The following is a 15,485-nucleotide window of genomic DNA, read 5'->3' on the forward strand; positions in this document are numbered from 1 at the left end:
TATATTGGAACATATTCAAGGGGTCAGAGCATGAAATTTTAAAAATCGAAAAATAAGGACCACCCTACTGCATGCTAAACCTAACCAGGGCAGTATGAAATGCGTAACCATGCAGGGCTTCCTTATCAAGTCAATTCAAGTCAAGTCATGTTTATTTGTTAGCCCTTAATCACAAAGAGTCTCAAAGGACTGCACAGACCACAGATTATTGCAAACCACAGACTATATATCAATAATGGACATTTATTATGGGCCATGGAAAAAATTTGGTAGCGTTCCCTAGTGGTTAATTGTTATTGGAAGAATTCCTGCAACTGAAAATGTTGTTTTTACCCAACACCTATAAGGGGAGAGATTTGTCCCAAAAATAAATAAAATTGTGATTTACTCCAGATTTGAAAATCATATATCAAAAATCATACGTAAGTCGAAGATATATTTGTGGCTCTACAAAATACAGGATTCACATTGGATTTTTTCTTTTAATGGTTTTGGAGGAATTGGAAACTAACTTTAAAGTCTTAAAAGTGCTTGAATTTAGCCATGAAAAAGGTGTACAAACCATGTGTACTCTAAGGACTCCTTTATTATGAAGTTCATTAAACAATCTATGTTTACTGTTGACACACTCTATGGTGAAAACCCATAGCACACTCTGTAAACACCCGAAAACACCAGCCAGGCACCAAGAGAAACTTGATTTGGTAAGCGGTAGGGTTGGGTGGATCCCTGCACAATTTTAAGTGGTGTGTTTGTTGACATGGGACACAAGCCCTGGCATTATTACTATTGCATAGATTTAATCAAATCATCAAACATCACACAATAAGATAGTGTGAGCTGAAGAATTAGATTTTGGCCGGAGAGCAGATTTGGTTGTTTTGTTATAATAATAATAATTTCCTTTGTATTGTCATTCTTTGTAACAATGTACACAGAACGAAATGTCGATACACCTGACCAGTTGTAGCGAGTCGATGCAGCCGCAGCCAACAGAGGGCGCCGCCATTATACCAATTAGGTATGTCTCGGCCGAGGCGCGAACCAGCGACCTCCCAGTCTCAAAGCGGGCACACTACCATCTAGGCTACTGAATTTTGTCTTAAAATATTTGGTGTGGCTCTCGAAAAAAATTCTTTCATGGCTCTGAAGGTCAAAAAGGATCCCTTCCCCGGGGCTAGTGGTAGAAGGGCTGTATGGCACTACTTTTTTCCAAGGGTAAAATATTTTTTTTTTCTCCGACCCAGAACAAATCATGGAAAATGACACACCTGGCCCGCGAGCCACACTTTCCCAACTCCTGTTTACGATATTAAGCATTATACAATCCATGTGTATACCAGCTCAGTAGCCTAGATGGTAGGGCGCCCGCTTTGAGACTGGGAGGTCACTGGTTCGCGCCTCGGCCGAGTCATACCTAAGATTTATAACATTGGTAAAATGGCGGCGCCCTCTGTTGGCTGCGGCTGCATCGGCTCGCTACAACAGGTCAGGTGGATTGACATTTTGTTCTGTGTACATTGTTACAAAGAATGACAATACAAAGGAAATTATTATTATTATTATTATTATATGCGCTCTAATGAAGAATGAAAATCCAAATGATTAAAAGCGATTTGACACATTGATGCTGTGAAACAGTGGAACATGTGAGGACTTCAAGTGGTTGTTGAACAATTGACAGTGAAATGGAGGTCAGGCCGCCGTAACCAGCTGGCTCTTCACTCTGAGCAAAACCAAAAGCCACAAGTTTGACCTCTCCCTTCAGCTCAGCCATTAGTAGGACAGGATTTGTGGGCACGAGTATAAGAGAGGGGGGAATCAGATAATAGGGATACGGCCAGCCTACCAGCCGTTGGCAGCATGCTCTGTGTTGCTCTGTTCAGAAGCTAAATTTAGAGGCAAGCTAAGAGTTTTACCCAGGCCTCCTTTTCTATTATTCATTTGTGAAAAGGACTTCACAAAAGAGTTCACTTTCTGTCCACACAGCAAGGCTCAGTGTATTGTGTCATGTGTCTTTTTTTTCTCGGTGTGCTTCCCCTGAAAAAATCCAATATTTCTCTTTCAAGTGGTACGATTCAGATATGCTTATTTCCTTTGTAGAGAAGATAGAAACACCTCACAGCAAATCTGATGTAATCAGATCCAAAGCAGAGTTAACCATCTTCATTGTAAAAAAATAATGCTTTTTGTGTTGTAGTTGAAGTTACTTGTTGACTTTTTTAAAACACGATGACTGGGGTGGGCGAACGTTTTGTGTGGCGCTGGTTTAAAAAGGGGCAGGGCCAGGGAAAAATAAGAGTTTTAAATCCCATACCTCCATAATACATGAGGGTAATAGATAGCATAACCCAATCAATTTTTTTTCTTGTTTGTGTTCACCTGTACTAGTTGTGTTTCATTGTCTTTTTTTTTTTATAAAATGGACCATTTCATCCAATTGGTTTTTAAACATAAAAGGAACATATACATATATTAAAGTTATCATTCATTTAAAAGTTAAAAATAACATTAAAAACTTAAATCAAGAGTAATCACCCCTTTTAAGCTATTAATTTGATTATTTGCATTGAAAAATCCAATGCAATAGGGCTACTTTAAAAATGTTTTATTGCAATAAATTTAATTTCTTGATTAAAAAAAAAATAATTAAAAATGCATATGCACAATGTTGGTCATGAGCACAATAAAAATATCGTTTTTATGGGTATTCACAAAAGGGCACCGGCAAAGAAATCCAGGTGAGTACCCTTGTATTGGTTCATAAGTCTTCGATTTAAAAAAAAACATTGGGATGGGCGTTTCCACAATTATTTATTTATTTTTTAAACAGTAGTCAGCATATGCAACAACAGTAAATGGTTTGGGGTGGTAGGTAGCTTTGGTGAGATACAGTGGACACATTTAAAAATGCAGATCCTTGTTTGATAAGAAGTGGCTCATTTTTTTCTCTTATGCTTCTCTCAGCACCGTCTTGCGGGCTGGATTAAATCCATTGGGGGGCCTGATATGGCCTGCACGCTGTAGTTTGGAGACCCCTTACATAACATAATGTATATAATTCTACTCTGTGACGAAGCACAACACTCATTTTTCCTCCTTTGAAACTTGGGTTTTTGAACAATAACCATTCCTTCAACACATTTCTGCTGGGTTACTTTGATGTTTTTGAGTTTAAAATCAGACAGCACTCCCTCTAGTACCTGCAGTCAAAAAAACTTTGCCACCTACTTTATCTGAAACTTAAGATGGAGCGGATACTATTTTGTTTATGATTGGTATTTGTGTATAGTTATGTGGCCATTTTGCCATGGTTGCCTACCCAAAAGCTAATTCTGTCCAAACTAACGACTAAAAGCATGCTGAGTGTCTGGTACTTAATTTCTGTGGTCAAATATGCACCCCAAAACCTTCTACACACAGCAAATGATGCAACCAAGCCATGGTTTGTAGCCACCCTCCATATGATCAAGACGCATTAAAAAAGGGGGGAGACCAACCAGAATCAAAGTTATGAAAGTGCACTGTTTCCATTTCAGGTACTGGTATCTGTCTGTATTTTAAACAGTCATCTTTTCGTACCCGCAATCAGACCATTGGATGGATACGGTTTTAGTCAAGACTTGAACTTTTTTTCAAATATATTTGGCTCCTCACTAAATGAATTCCTCAAAGGAACTATTTGCACTCAAGTATTACGCAAGAAGTAGATTTTTCAGTTGTTTAATAGGAAATGTCTTTTTGCCTTATACCTGAAAGAAATTAATTCCATGGCCCACAAAAATTACGTTTTTAGAAAAGAAGGGGTAAATGGAGGCATCATTGAGTACCCCCACCCCTTAAGACTGTGGTGACTGGCTAGAATGCTGACGGTTGCCCTAGAAACCTCCAGGCGATGTGTTAGTGTTGCTCGAGGAATGCCTCGGGTCGATTTCCTCCTATTGTAGTCGCAGAAGGGCCCCCACGGCGCAGCTCTCCTTTTGGTTTCTTTTTTTAATCCTACCCCCTCGTGGAGGTGAATAGAGGACTCTGAAACACCAGACTGGACAAGCATTTCCCTCCCTGCATCTTCATCCTCCCCCTTCATCATTGCTTCATCAAACTGTTTTCAGACATTGCAATATACAAACTAATTGCAGTCTCGATCGAAAACGCCCACAAATCCACTGAATGTATAAGATTTATCGAAAATAAATAAATCCCCGAACTTTGCAAAGTTCAAATAATAGAAATCTGTTTTTGATGTCATTGGGATATGGTATCACAAAAAGGTAGTGTTAACCATTTTAATATCAGAATCTGACTGTATAAAAGTATGAAACACATTGTTTAATTTTCCTTAATTGTAAAGTAAAATTTATGTACGTTTTTTTTGTCTTCCTTGATCACAGGCAGACAAAGCCTTTGACATTTGCCGACTGCATTGGAGATGAGTTGCCAGTTGGATGGGAAGAGGCATTTGACCCCGTGGTCGGGGCCTACTACGTTGACCACAATACAAGTCAGTTTCAATAGTGCTCCTTGTTTGTTACAGTATTTTATTTTCAAGAATGATATACTCAATGGTAATCCCAAATTCGCACAAAAGTTGAGAAAATAGCACATGTTTTTTGCACAAACTCTATATTCATTCCATCGGTATGTTGCAATTATTTTTTGAGATAACTCATCTTGAAGATAATATGTCTTATCTTTTTCATCCTCAGCTGTAATGTTATTTGAGTAACACCAGCACCCTAGCAAGCCAGTTGCCATATTGTTTTAAGTGTTAATTAGTCGAAGAGGTTACAAGTGTTTTTTGTGAAGCTTTGGTAGTTTTTGCGAAGAATGCTTAGGTGCTGTGTCAGAGGTGGATGCAGTAATAGTACATCAAAGGGCTTGCAGCCAAAGAGGGGCTAACTTGCTTAAAAACACACATAGAGCCGCCAATGGAGGACTAACTGGGACGATCAACAAAATGCGGGCCCTGCCTCGAAGGAAAAACACTTGGCTGGCCGATCAAAAAACATGCAGTGAGCAGCCAGGCTAATGGGGAACCAACAACGAAAATAGCAATGGCTATGGTGACAAACACAAAGCTGGTCGGGAAACAACAAACCAAGGAACAAGGCAAAACCGGGGTTAACGCCAGGCTAATCAATCAAAAAATATGTGTTGAGCAGCCAGGCTAACAGGTAACCAACAACGAAAAGTTGCACCAGCTACAGCGATTAACGTCAAGCCAGGCGGCAATAAACCTAGGGACCAAGGGATATGTCAAAACCACCCTTAACACCATGCTATCCAGCCAAATAACACACGGTGGGTAACCAATGTATGCCAACCAGGAGCAAACAAAACAGAAAAGCTGTTGGCAGCCACATATATAGATAGATAGATAGATAGATAGATAGATAGATAGATAGATAGATAGATAGATAGATAGATACTTTATTTATCCCCGAAGGGAAATTCACATTTCCAGCAGCATCCCTGAGCTGAGAACAATACAATAATAAAGCAAAAAGAATACAATATACAAACACCCAGTGTGACGTGCAAATGCCCACTGTAGCGTGTTATATGGAATATCTAAATAGTGCTACACAGAATACATATTGCAATAAAATTCGGTAATATGCAATGTAGGGGGTGTGGTTTAATGTGGGCTTTTACTCTGCCGGGTAGAGTTAAAGAGCCTCATGGCATGAGGAAGAAAAGATCTCTTCAGTCTGTCCGTAGTACAAGACAGTGACAGCAGTCTGTTGCTGAAACTGCTCTGTCTGGAGATAATGCTGTGTAGTGGATGCGATGGATTGTCCATGATTGACCGCAGCTTTTCCAGTGCCCGTCTCTCAGCTACTGTTGTTAGGCTGTCCAGCTCTTTGCCCACAACAGAGCTCGCTTTCCTAGCCAGTTTATTGAGACGAGAGGCATCCTTCTTCTTGACGCTGCCTCCCCAACACGCTGTTGCATAGAAGAGGGCACAAACAAACAAACAAACAAACAAACATAAGCACAAACAAAAAGCCATAATTGCCTACCTCCAAGCATTTATGAACGACGTGCAATCACTGTTCACTAACATCGCTGTCTGTTTCAACGCTGGCCACACATTTTGTGTTAATGGGATTCCCCATTATGTGTTCCTTCAATGACGTCACAGTTCTACAGCAAACATGCCAGATGGGCCCATTTTCGGACTAAATTTCTCAAGTCCCCCAGTGTGCGGAATATTTTGCAACATATTTGCACAATTGTGGGGAGAAATACTACAATTTCTGTACCTATTTGGAAAAAAAAAACTTACGATATATATATATAAATACGAATACCTTTAACTCATTTATTTACGTCATCGAAAGATATGGACATCAGTGGCAGTGAATGTATTAATCTGTTGGTGTCTTGAAGTACATGATCTATTCCTAAATGGTGTCACTCAGAAAGCACCCAGCTGGAGGACCCTCGTGCCCAATGGCAGCGGGAGCAGGAGACAATGCTGCGGGAGTACCTGGCCGTGGCCCGAGACGCCCTCAGTGCACAAAAGGAGATTTACCAAGTGAAGGAGCAAAGGCTACGTCTCGCACAGCAAGAATACCTCCAACTCAACGATACTTGGCGGGAAAAGTCCACATCCCAGACCAGCTGTGAGTGATACATATGAATGACAAAAAAACCCGCAGTTCACCCATATTTGATCAGAAACAGTTTGTTATCAAAGAATACTTTTGCCCTTGAGTGAAAGTTGACAAAATCTGATGGTTCTTCACCCATATTTAATGTCAAACCAAAGATGCATGGTGACTAACCATTACACAACATTTCACAAATATGGGGAACATTAAACAAGTGAATACCTTCTCAGAGGGGTAGCTGATTGCAGGGATACACAGGTATTGTCCTGCTAGTTGGCTCACTTGTGAAATGTTTTTTTCATGAGGCTTATTAAACACTCACTAACACTTGTTTGGTGCTAAATTGTTTTTCCTTCAGCGTATTCTACTAGGCGTTACTGTTTTGATTGGTGAGATAAGTTTATCGTGTTGTGCATCTTTTGGTCGGCAAGGTTTGCAGTGCACATCGCCGCTCTGTTTTTTTTATTTTTTATCAGACTCTATGTAGACAAAATACCTCCAAACTAGTGAAAATGAGGGGATTTTCCTGTCTATTCCCTTTTAGCATGATTTGAGTGGGTATGCTAGCTGGTGTCCTTTGTTTCTTTATCGATTATTTTGATGGTGTTGTAGTACTTTATCTTTGATTCAGTGTGAGCCGCTTTTCCGCTATTCCTGCGAAATAATTGGATGGTCCTCGTGTCTTTCTTGTTTTTGTATGTTATTCTGGAACTCGCGTTTACATTGCATTAGCGCCCCCTTTTTCTCCGGTCATCGGGTGGTAATTAAAGTCGAAATTATTGACTTTTATCGAACATTTTTTTAATTTATCGTGGCAAAAATTATATGATGATAATTATTGTTATCGTCTTATCGCCCAGGATTACTTTTGGGTATAAAGGGTGTCAATACAACTGCAATTAAATATGATATATGTACCTTTTAACAACTATAAGGCGCACCAAGTTATTTTTGAATAATGAAGTTTCTTTACCACTAGAAGGCTCTAAATAATACACACTGTCCCTTTAAAATATGCAGCATTTTTGTTAAAACAAAAAATGTATTTTTTGAAATGGCTGTCTGAAATTTCTTATTCCAGTAAATTCTCGAACGTCCACCTCAAGCAAGTACGACCCAGATATCCTCAAAGCAGAAATTGCCACAGCTAAAAGTCGGGTAAGCGATGTCACTCAAAATTCACATTTTACAGTACATTATATCGCATATAATTAGGTAATTCTAAAAAGCAATACCCCCCAGTGACCCATTCCAAATTCCACAACTTTTTTTGATGCAACAAGTGATGGAACCATAATAAAATTCCGCCATGGTGAGATTCTTTATAATGGGAGTATTTAGGTCATTATTTTGTTCTGCTCGCAAAGCTCGACATTTCACCTATTCAGTCAGATGCCTTCTGTGCTGCTGCAGACCTGCAATAATTTTTATACACATTTGGTAGTGTGCAGATATACTGTATGTCGCCACAAAATCAAACCATTTACAAACAACCGACAATGACATAAATTATTTTCTGTAAACAAATATTTTGTTCTGTCTACCTCAGCCATGATGCATCCGTCGATACAATGTGTAACCCTGTGACTCAGACAGAGCAGACGGAAGCGAGTGAAGATAATGCAAAAATAGTTTTTTTCTTAATTGTTCACAAAGAAGTCTTAATTATCTGGCCTTTCAAAATTCAGGTGCTGTATGCCAGCCATAACCAGTAAAGGCATTAATTCTAACCACAATCTTGACTCATCTTTTGCAATTTCCTCTAATTATGCAATTGGAAATGTTAGCCTCATAGTTTGGGAACCTAAATATTTTCACGTAGCAGCATCTGATACAAGTGTACCATACACCAATACACACATACAGTAGGTATGTACATTGACTTTCAAAAGGTTTACACCCCTCTTTTTAAAATGACTTTTTTGTACATATAATGCAAATGTAGATTGTAACAATTTACCCACCACTTTGGTGTACACTATAACATATGCAACTCAATTTAGGAAAATTCTTGTCTTTGTATGGTGTTTTACTTAGTGGTTATAGAAGTGAACTATCTGCAATTTTATCAAAGATATGCTAGCCAACACAAACTCTGTTTTTTAAAAGCAGAACTTTGAGACATTTATTTTATCTGCACTCTAAGATAATAATCAAGGCTCATTGCTTCATTCATTGTCGCATGTCCTCATGAATGTCGGGAGTGCATAAACAATAAACATTTATTTTGTGTATTCTTTTTTTATCCCTAATTTCACGTTATCGATGTTAGGTCAACAAGCTGAAGCGTGACCTGGCCTGTATGAAGCAGGAGCTGCAGTACAAAGAGCAAGGCTTTGAGACCCTTAAAGAGTAAGTTGGCAATTGTCAAGTAAGTGAAAGCACTGCCTTCGCTGTGTAACTCGTCAGAATTTGACATTTGTACAAACATCAGCATTCTAGTGAGCAGTAAACCTCTTCTTATCGCTCAAGTTATTACTTCAGCAATTATCGCACATTCCACACTACCATCAAACATGGACATCTTTATTAGAACACCAGCTTAGTGGAGTATGTGGACTGCAAATACAAGGAGCAGTAGCATTAGTCAAGCTGGTGGCGACAAAAAGCTTTCTGCGATTGTTTCATACCTTATTTTGTGTGATCTTTTAAAATATTATTTTTTCTCTTTATCAAAGCAGCAATTCTGTCTGATAGGGAGCGAGAATGTGTGCCTCACTCGCTCTGCAAGTGAGAGTGTCACTGAAGGATTAATGAGTAGCCGAGTGGTTGAACAACATTCCTGCGTGACCTCCTCTCCCATTACAGTCATCAGACGGTACTCAGCAACCTAACGTTGCTTGCGTTAATACAAAATAGGCTTAGGGCTGGAATGCGGCCACCCGCTTCCTGATAAGATTTGGCTAAATACTTGAAGTGTTTTGAAATTTTCTGGGCTCGGCCAAAATGTGTGATACCCTTTCTTTTTTGAAGTAAAGTCTCATATAAACTCTTCTCAAAATTCTTAGCAATCGCTACACCAGTGTTTTTCAACCTTTTTTGGGCCAGGGCACGTTTTTTACATTGGAAAAATTTTGCGGCACACCACTCACCAAAAATGTGATAAAATGACACTGAACAGTATTTTTAATTACAATATAATTTATAATACCCCCAGTTTTTACAACACAGACACTTGGCAATGACATAATATTTGCAGAAAATGATTCATAAATGTTTTATAAAATTTTAAATTTTAAAAAGTGACATTGGATAATTTTTCACGGCAGACCTGACGATCTCTCACGGTATACTAGTATGTCGCGGCACAGCGGTTGAACATCATCACTGCTCTACACCATGGGTCGGGAACCTGTGGCTTGTGAGCCAGATATGGCTCTATTCATGACTACATACGTCTTTGAGATAAAATTCTAGTCATGCAGATTTCTTGCGACGGTTTCCATTTCTGATGAGTCGAGTTTGAAGTGTGCATAACCAACTTACACCAGTAATATATGTTCAGTCCAGTGCATAAAGGGCACAGTCCCAACTACAGCTTACAGTCAAGGTGTCACACCAACAATTATGGCTGTACGTCGCTAAGGAATCCTTTAAATGGAAGCTGGTTAAACAATCTATATTATCTGTTGCGATACTGTATGATGAAACAATTATTTATTAAGAAATTTAAAGTCAAAATGAGCCTCAACAATATTTAGTAACTGCGGGAGGGGAGACAAGTTTAAAGTGGTACACAATATTTGTTTATATTGGACACAGGCTCTGGCATTATACTTCTTAATTTTTTTTCCAATCACATAACGTCACCCAATGAAATAAAATGCGCTGAAAATGTTTGTCTGGAGAATGGGTTTGTATGATTTGGATGAATTTTGTCTTGAAATATATGGTTGGCACACTAAAAAAATATATGTATGTTGCTAAAATGGCTTTTAAGTTAAAAAGGTTCCAGACTCCTGCTCAATACTGTAGTACGATCAAAATGGTCAAGTTTTATCCGGCCCAATCCTTTGATTGATCAATGTTGTCCTTAAAATTGTTTTTTATGCATTTCTTCATTCAGATGATTTATTATTTGGTCTACATTTCTTTCGAAAATACTGCTCAGATATGGAATGGCAAGAGTTGAGCAAATTATTGTCACAGTTAGTTGTTTGAGGGTTCAAATCCGTGCTCTGTGAGGAGATTGCATGTTCTCTAGGCCACATGACACTGTTCCCGCTCTGCAATGTTTGAAAAGCACTTAAGGGAGGATTAGAGTTTTGGTCCCCTCCTTTCGCTTCCTCGTTTCCCATGTCTCTCTCTCTCTCTCTCTCTCTCTCTCTCTCTCTCTCTCTCTCTCTCTCTCTCTCTCTCTCTCTCTCTCGCTCTCTCTCTCGCTCTCTCTCTCTCTCTCTCTCTCTCTCTCTCTCTTTCTCTTGCTCTCTCTCTCTCTCTCTTGCTACCTCTGGCTCTTCCCTCGCTGAAGAATGTGGAAGGACCTGTTATCCTGACGCATGGATGACTTCACTACAATGGACTCGCAGTCACTACGAGTGGCGGTTTACATTTCTTTTAAACAGAGAGAAATGGCGCAAGCTGTTTGAGCATTCGTTTATGCAATATCTAATTGGAAAAGGAATGTACTCTTCCTGATTATTAGCAAAATACTTCAATGTACTTTAATTAAGAGTGTCTGTAAGTAATGCATTTTTTTCCTAAGTGGTACCACTCTTGGCCTGCTAATTGAGCCATAAATTTGATGATAAATTCTCCAAGAGTTTTGATTTCTCTGATATCAAGTAAATATTATTTGGAAAGTCAACAAATGTTATCCCAATATTATTGTTTTTGCATTCAAAAGTTAATTTACTTGCACACTCCTTTCCTTACATACAGATAAATCAATATACTTAATAAAGGCTCCAACAGCTTCATACAGTAATAGACAATTGGGGCAAATAATAAAATTAAATACTTTCTCAATCATAGAATTGACCAAAAGGTGTCCAACAGTCCATCTGGCTTCAAACTGCAAGAGGCTCAGGCCATCCTCAGCGAAGTGCGCACCATCCGAGATGCAATCAGTGCTGGCGAGAAAGAGAAACAAGAACTCATGCAGGTACAATTATATATTTCTTTAGCTGTTATCTGAAACATTCACTTACTTTCCCTCTTGTATTTTCCACAAGATCTTTATTTAGTGGTTCTTATGTAGAGGATAAAGGGAATAGGGTATTTATGTACTGTATTATATTCCTCTTACATTATTATTGTTTTATTTTCAACACCAGGGTACTGCTAGAAGTGTGAATTTCCCTACGGGGATGAATAAAGTATCTATATATCTATCTAAAAACATTTTGTAAAAATTGATGGATTGCAGGAAAAACAAATACACCACTATTGAACAATAAGGACAGGACCTTGAAGAATGACATGAGCATGGGATATATTACCTTGTTTTTTCCTCCTTTGTTTTGTTTGTCTTATGTTTAAAAAATAGAGACAGGACAATAAAACTGAAGTCACAAAAAAGTGAATAAAAAATCCTATATGGAGATAAAGCGCTTGGGAATTAGTTGCTGATTAGGAATGGATACACTGTTCTCATTTATCTCCTATGATTTGGGTATGAACATAAATTACACTCTTAATGACGTTTTTACTATTTTAAAAGCTATGACAACAGTTTTACCTGTAATTTTAGATTTTGTCAATGGTAACCATTTTCTGATAGATAAGCGATTGCCAGAACCCAAAGCACAGAAAAAAGCACATTTTTTAGATTCATACCTTCAAATGAAATGATCTGCATGTATATAGCGCTTTTCAAGTCAATGACTTCCCAAAGCGCTTTACATTGTGCTTCACATTTCCCAATAGCGGCCGTGATCTCTGCCATGTAAGGGGCCGGTCACACAGCCGTTTGCGGCTGAATCACGGCTAAAATTTTGCGTTTTTTTTTTTGCCCGTGGTTGCCCGGGATGGAAAATGCGCAAAATTGGCCAACCCGCTGTTCATCGGTGGTATGCCCGCAAAACAGACGCCGGCGACTGTTCCGCTTCCTCATCGCGTCATTTCTGCGTCATTTTCTCGTGTGGACCACGGGTATAAAAGCTCCCGAGCCGGTGTTGTGCCCAAATCCGACTCCTACGCAACACCCACACCGCCCCACCCCCTCGCGTGACTTTTTCATCCACGTTAACAAACGCATTTTGTAGAATTCGATCGCACTTTATTGTTTAAATAAACGCGTTATATAGACTAGGATCTCCCAATTGTTATAATTAGCTCGCTTTATAGTTTTAATAAGCGTTTTATATAAAATACGATCGCTTTCGTTGGAAGCGCAGCAGAATGAGCACGTCGTTCCGCGTCATTTCTGCGTCATTACTTCGTGTTGACCACGTGTGCGGCACGCGGTTTAACACGTGCTCGAACTTTTGAGCAGCTCAAAAGTTTTGAACGCGGCCAACCACGTGAAAATTTCCGACCGCGAGTAAAGCACTGCTCTATCTCGTCTATATGGCGGTCTCAAAACGTCCAACAGCGCCCAACAGCATCTGCTTCACGGACAGAAATTCCTGGTCGTGGTTCAGCCTCCATACGCTCGTGAGAGGCTGAGTACCCGCGCTCTGGAGAATTGAGCAACGCCAAACTTTTTTGCGCTGCCACCCGCGCGCGAATTTCCGACCTCGTGTTAAGCACCGCTGTATCTCGTCTGAATGGTGATCTCAATGCGTCCAATAGCGTCCGCCTCAAAGGCAGAAATTTCTGGCCGTGATTCAGCCGCAAATGTCTGTGTAACCGGCCCCTTAGGCGCTAACCTGCTTATTGGGGGTAATTGGGGGTTCAATGTCTCACCCAAGGACACTTCGACATGTAACACGGACAAGTCGGGATTCGAACTGGGATAACCTTAATCCTAAAACGATCGCTCTACCTCCTGAGCTACTGCCGCCCCCTTACGTTTTGTTTCCTCTATGCAGAAACTGGCAGTGCTGAAGGATGCTTTCCAGTTGGAATCGGGTTCGCAGCAGTATCTGTGGGGCAGCAGTCCTTCACTCGCTAACTCAGAGTTGTCCATCCCACGGCTCTACTCTGATGCCGGATCCCAGACCGACATCCCTGCCGAAGTAAGTCTCAGTCCTTTAACCAGCGACTTAATCAATGACAAATAGACTCATATGATGGTAATTGTTTGGTGTGCAGTTTGTGAACAACTCTAACAAACTGGCAGAGAAAGTACGCCTGAGTCTAAAGTATGAGGAGGCCAGAAGAAGGTAAGACTTTACTTGTTTTTTTTAACCTCGATTTTTCACTAACTTTCCTTAATGTCTGCCAGGATCACCAACATAGAGGTGCAGATCGCCAATCTAGACAGCGAGGCGTGGCCAGGTCTGCTGGACCCAGAGCGCGACCGCCTCATCCTTATCAATGAAAAGGAGGAGCTGCTCAAAGAACTGCAATACGTGCGGCCGCGCAAACCCCTGGAGCACAACGATGCTCAGAAGTTGGAAACTACAAAGAAGTGTCTGGAGAGAGACCTGCAGGCCGCCAGAGACAACCAGAGCAAGGCTTTGACCGAAAGGTGCATTGACCATCTTTATCTTTTCATATTTCTTGGGGCCCTGAAGCAACCACAGATTTTTTTTTGCATGTGAGAGAATTGCATGTGTTTGCCAAGTAGTACACCCTTTGCGCCCTAGACCTGTGGAGGAAAAAAACATCAGCATGAGGAAACTGAGAAACTTTGAGAAGGGGCTGCACATGAGGTAATCCCCATTCCAAGATGACCAGGCTGCAATGGATGTTGCAAGGGCATCAACAAATATTACACAGACACCATCAACATGAAATATAGGTCATTCATAAGATGTAAAATATACCGCAAGTTTGTTTTAAGCCTAGATTTTAACAGTTCCACTGAGGTTGCAGATCGAATCTCAACAGGCAGAGTGATCCACAGCATTGGGGCACGAGTGGAGTACGCTCTTGAACCTGCAGATTTGTTCTTGGCTCTTGGGATCACTAGTAGACCAGTATTTAATGAGCGAATGCTCCGAGCGAGAGCATAGGGGAAAACAAAATCTGAAATATACGAGGGGGCCAGTCCATGCATAATTTTGTATAATACCAACAGAACTTTAAAATCACATCTTAAACTGACAGGGAGCCAGTGTAGGTCATAATAATAATGCAATGAAAAACAAAAGCATTGTAACACGAGTTAATCAAAATAATACAATAATATTTAAGAACAGTAATAAAAAAAATATATGATTTTCACACACACACACACACATACACATATATAGGGCAGCACGGCGGCATAGTGGTTAAGGCGTGTGTGCCACAGTTTCGAGGTCGCTGGCTGGCAACCAGTTCAGGGTGTCCCCTACCCACTGCCCGAAGATAGCTGGGATGGGACCCCCACAACCCTACTGAGGATAAGCGGTGCAGGTAATGGATATATATATGGATATATATATATATATATATATATATATATATATATATATATATATATATATCCAGCTGGAATCGGGCTCGCGAACACTCAATAATGATAATATAATAGATTTAAAAGAATAAAAAGAATAGAGTAACAAACACATGCGCTAACAACCGCGCCTCCGTGCTGCCCTATATATATATATATATATATATATATATATATATATATATATATATATATACGTATATATATATATATATATATATATATATACGTATATATACTGTATTTTCCGCACTGTAAGGCGCACCTAAAAGTTTTAATATTTTACAAAAGCTGACCATGCGCCTTATAATACAGTGCGCCTTATATATGGCTCAATTATAAATTCGCAAGGTCTCGCAACTTACGCAACAGCCGCCGAC

At 39.8% G+C, this 15,485-nt stretch overlaps 1 protein-coding gene across 2 annotated transcripts in view; it reads left to right on the plus strand.

The window, feature by feature from the left end:
• The window catches only part of wwc1 (WW and C2 domain containing 1), a 66,358-nt gene that overhangs the window by 21,471 nt on the left and 29,402 nt on the right, over window positions 1–15,485 (plus strand). For both annotated transcript variants that reach the window (XM_088320704.1, XM_088320705.1), the window contains 8 exons: window positions 4,392–4,501; window positions 6,426–6,629; window positions 7,699–7,775; window positions 8,890–8,969; window positions 11,592–11,721; window positions 13,592–13,738; window positions 13,815–13,885; window positions 13,948–14,193. In XM_088320704.1, the coding sequence (XP_088176830.1) occupies window positions 4,392–4,501; window positions 6,426–6,629; window positions 7,699–7,775; window positions 8,890–8,969; window positions 11,592–11,721; window positions 13,592–13,738; window positions 13,815–13,885; window positions 13,948–14,193 (1,065 nt within the window). The remainder of the gene's footprint in view (window positions 1–4,391; window positions 4,502–6,425; window positions 6,630–7,698; window positions 7,776–8,889; window positions 8,970–11,591; window positions 11,722–13,591; window positions 13,739–13,814; window positions 13,886–13,947; window positions 14,194–15,485) is intronic.

Source organism: Urocampus carinirostris, chromosome 17 (genome assembly GCF_059441175.1).
Source record: "Urocampus carinirostris isolate Australia breed hairy pipefish chromosome 17, RoL_Ucar_1.0, whole genome shotgun sequence".
NCBI classification, from domain to species: domain Eukaryota; kingdom Metazoa; phylum Chordata; class Actinopteri; order Syngnathiformes; family Syngnathidae; genus Urocampus; species Urocampus carinirostris.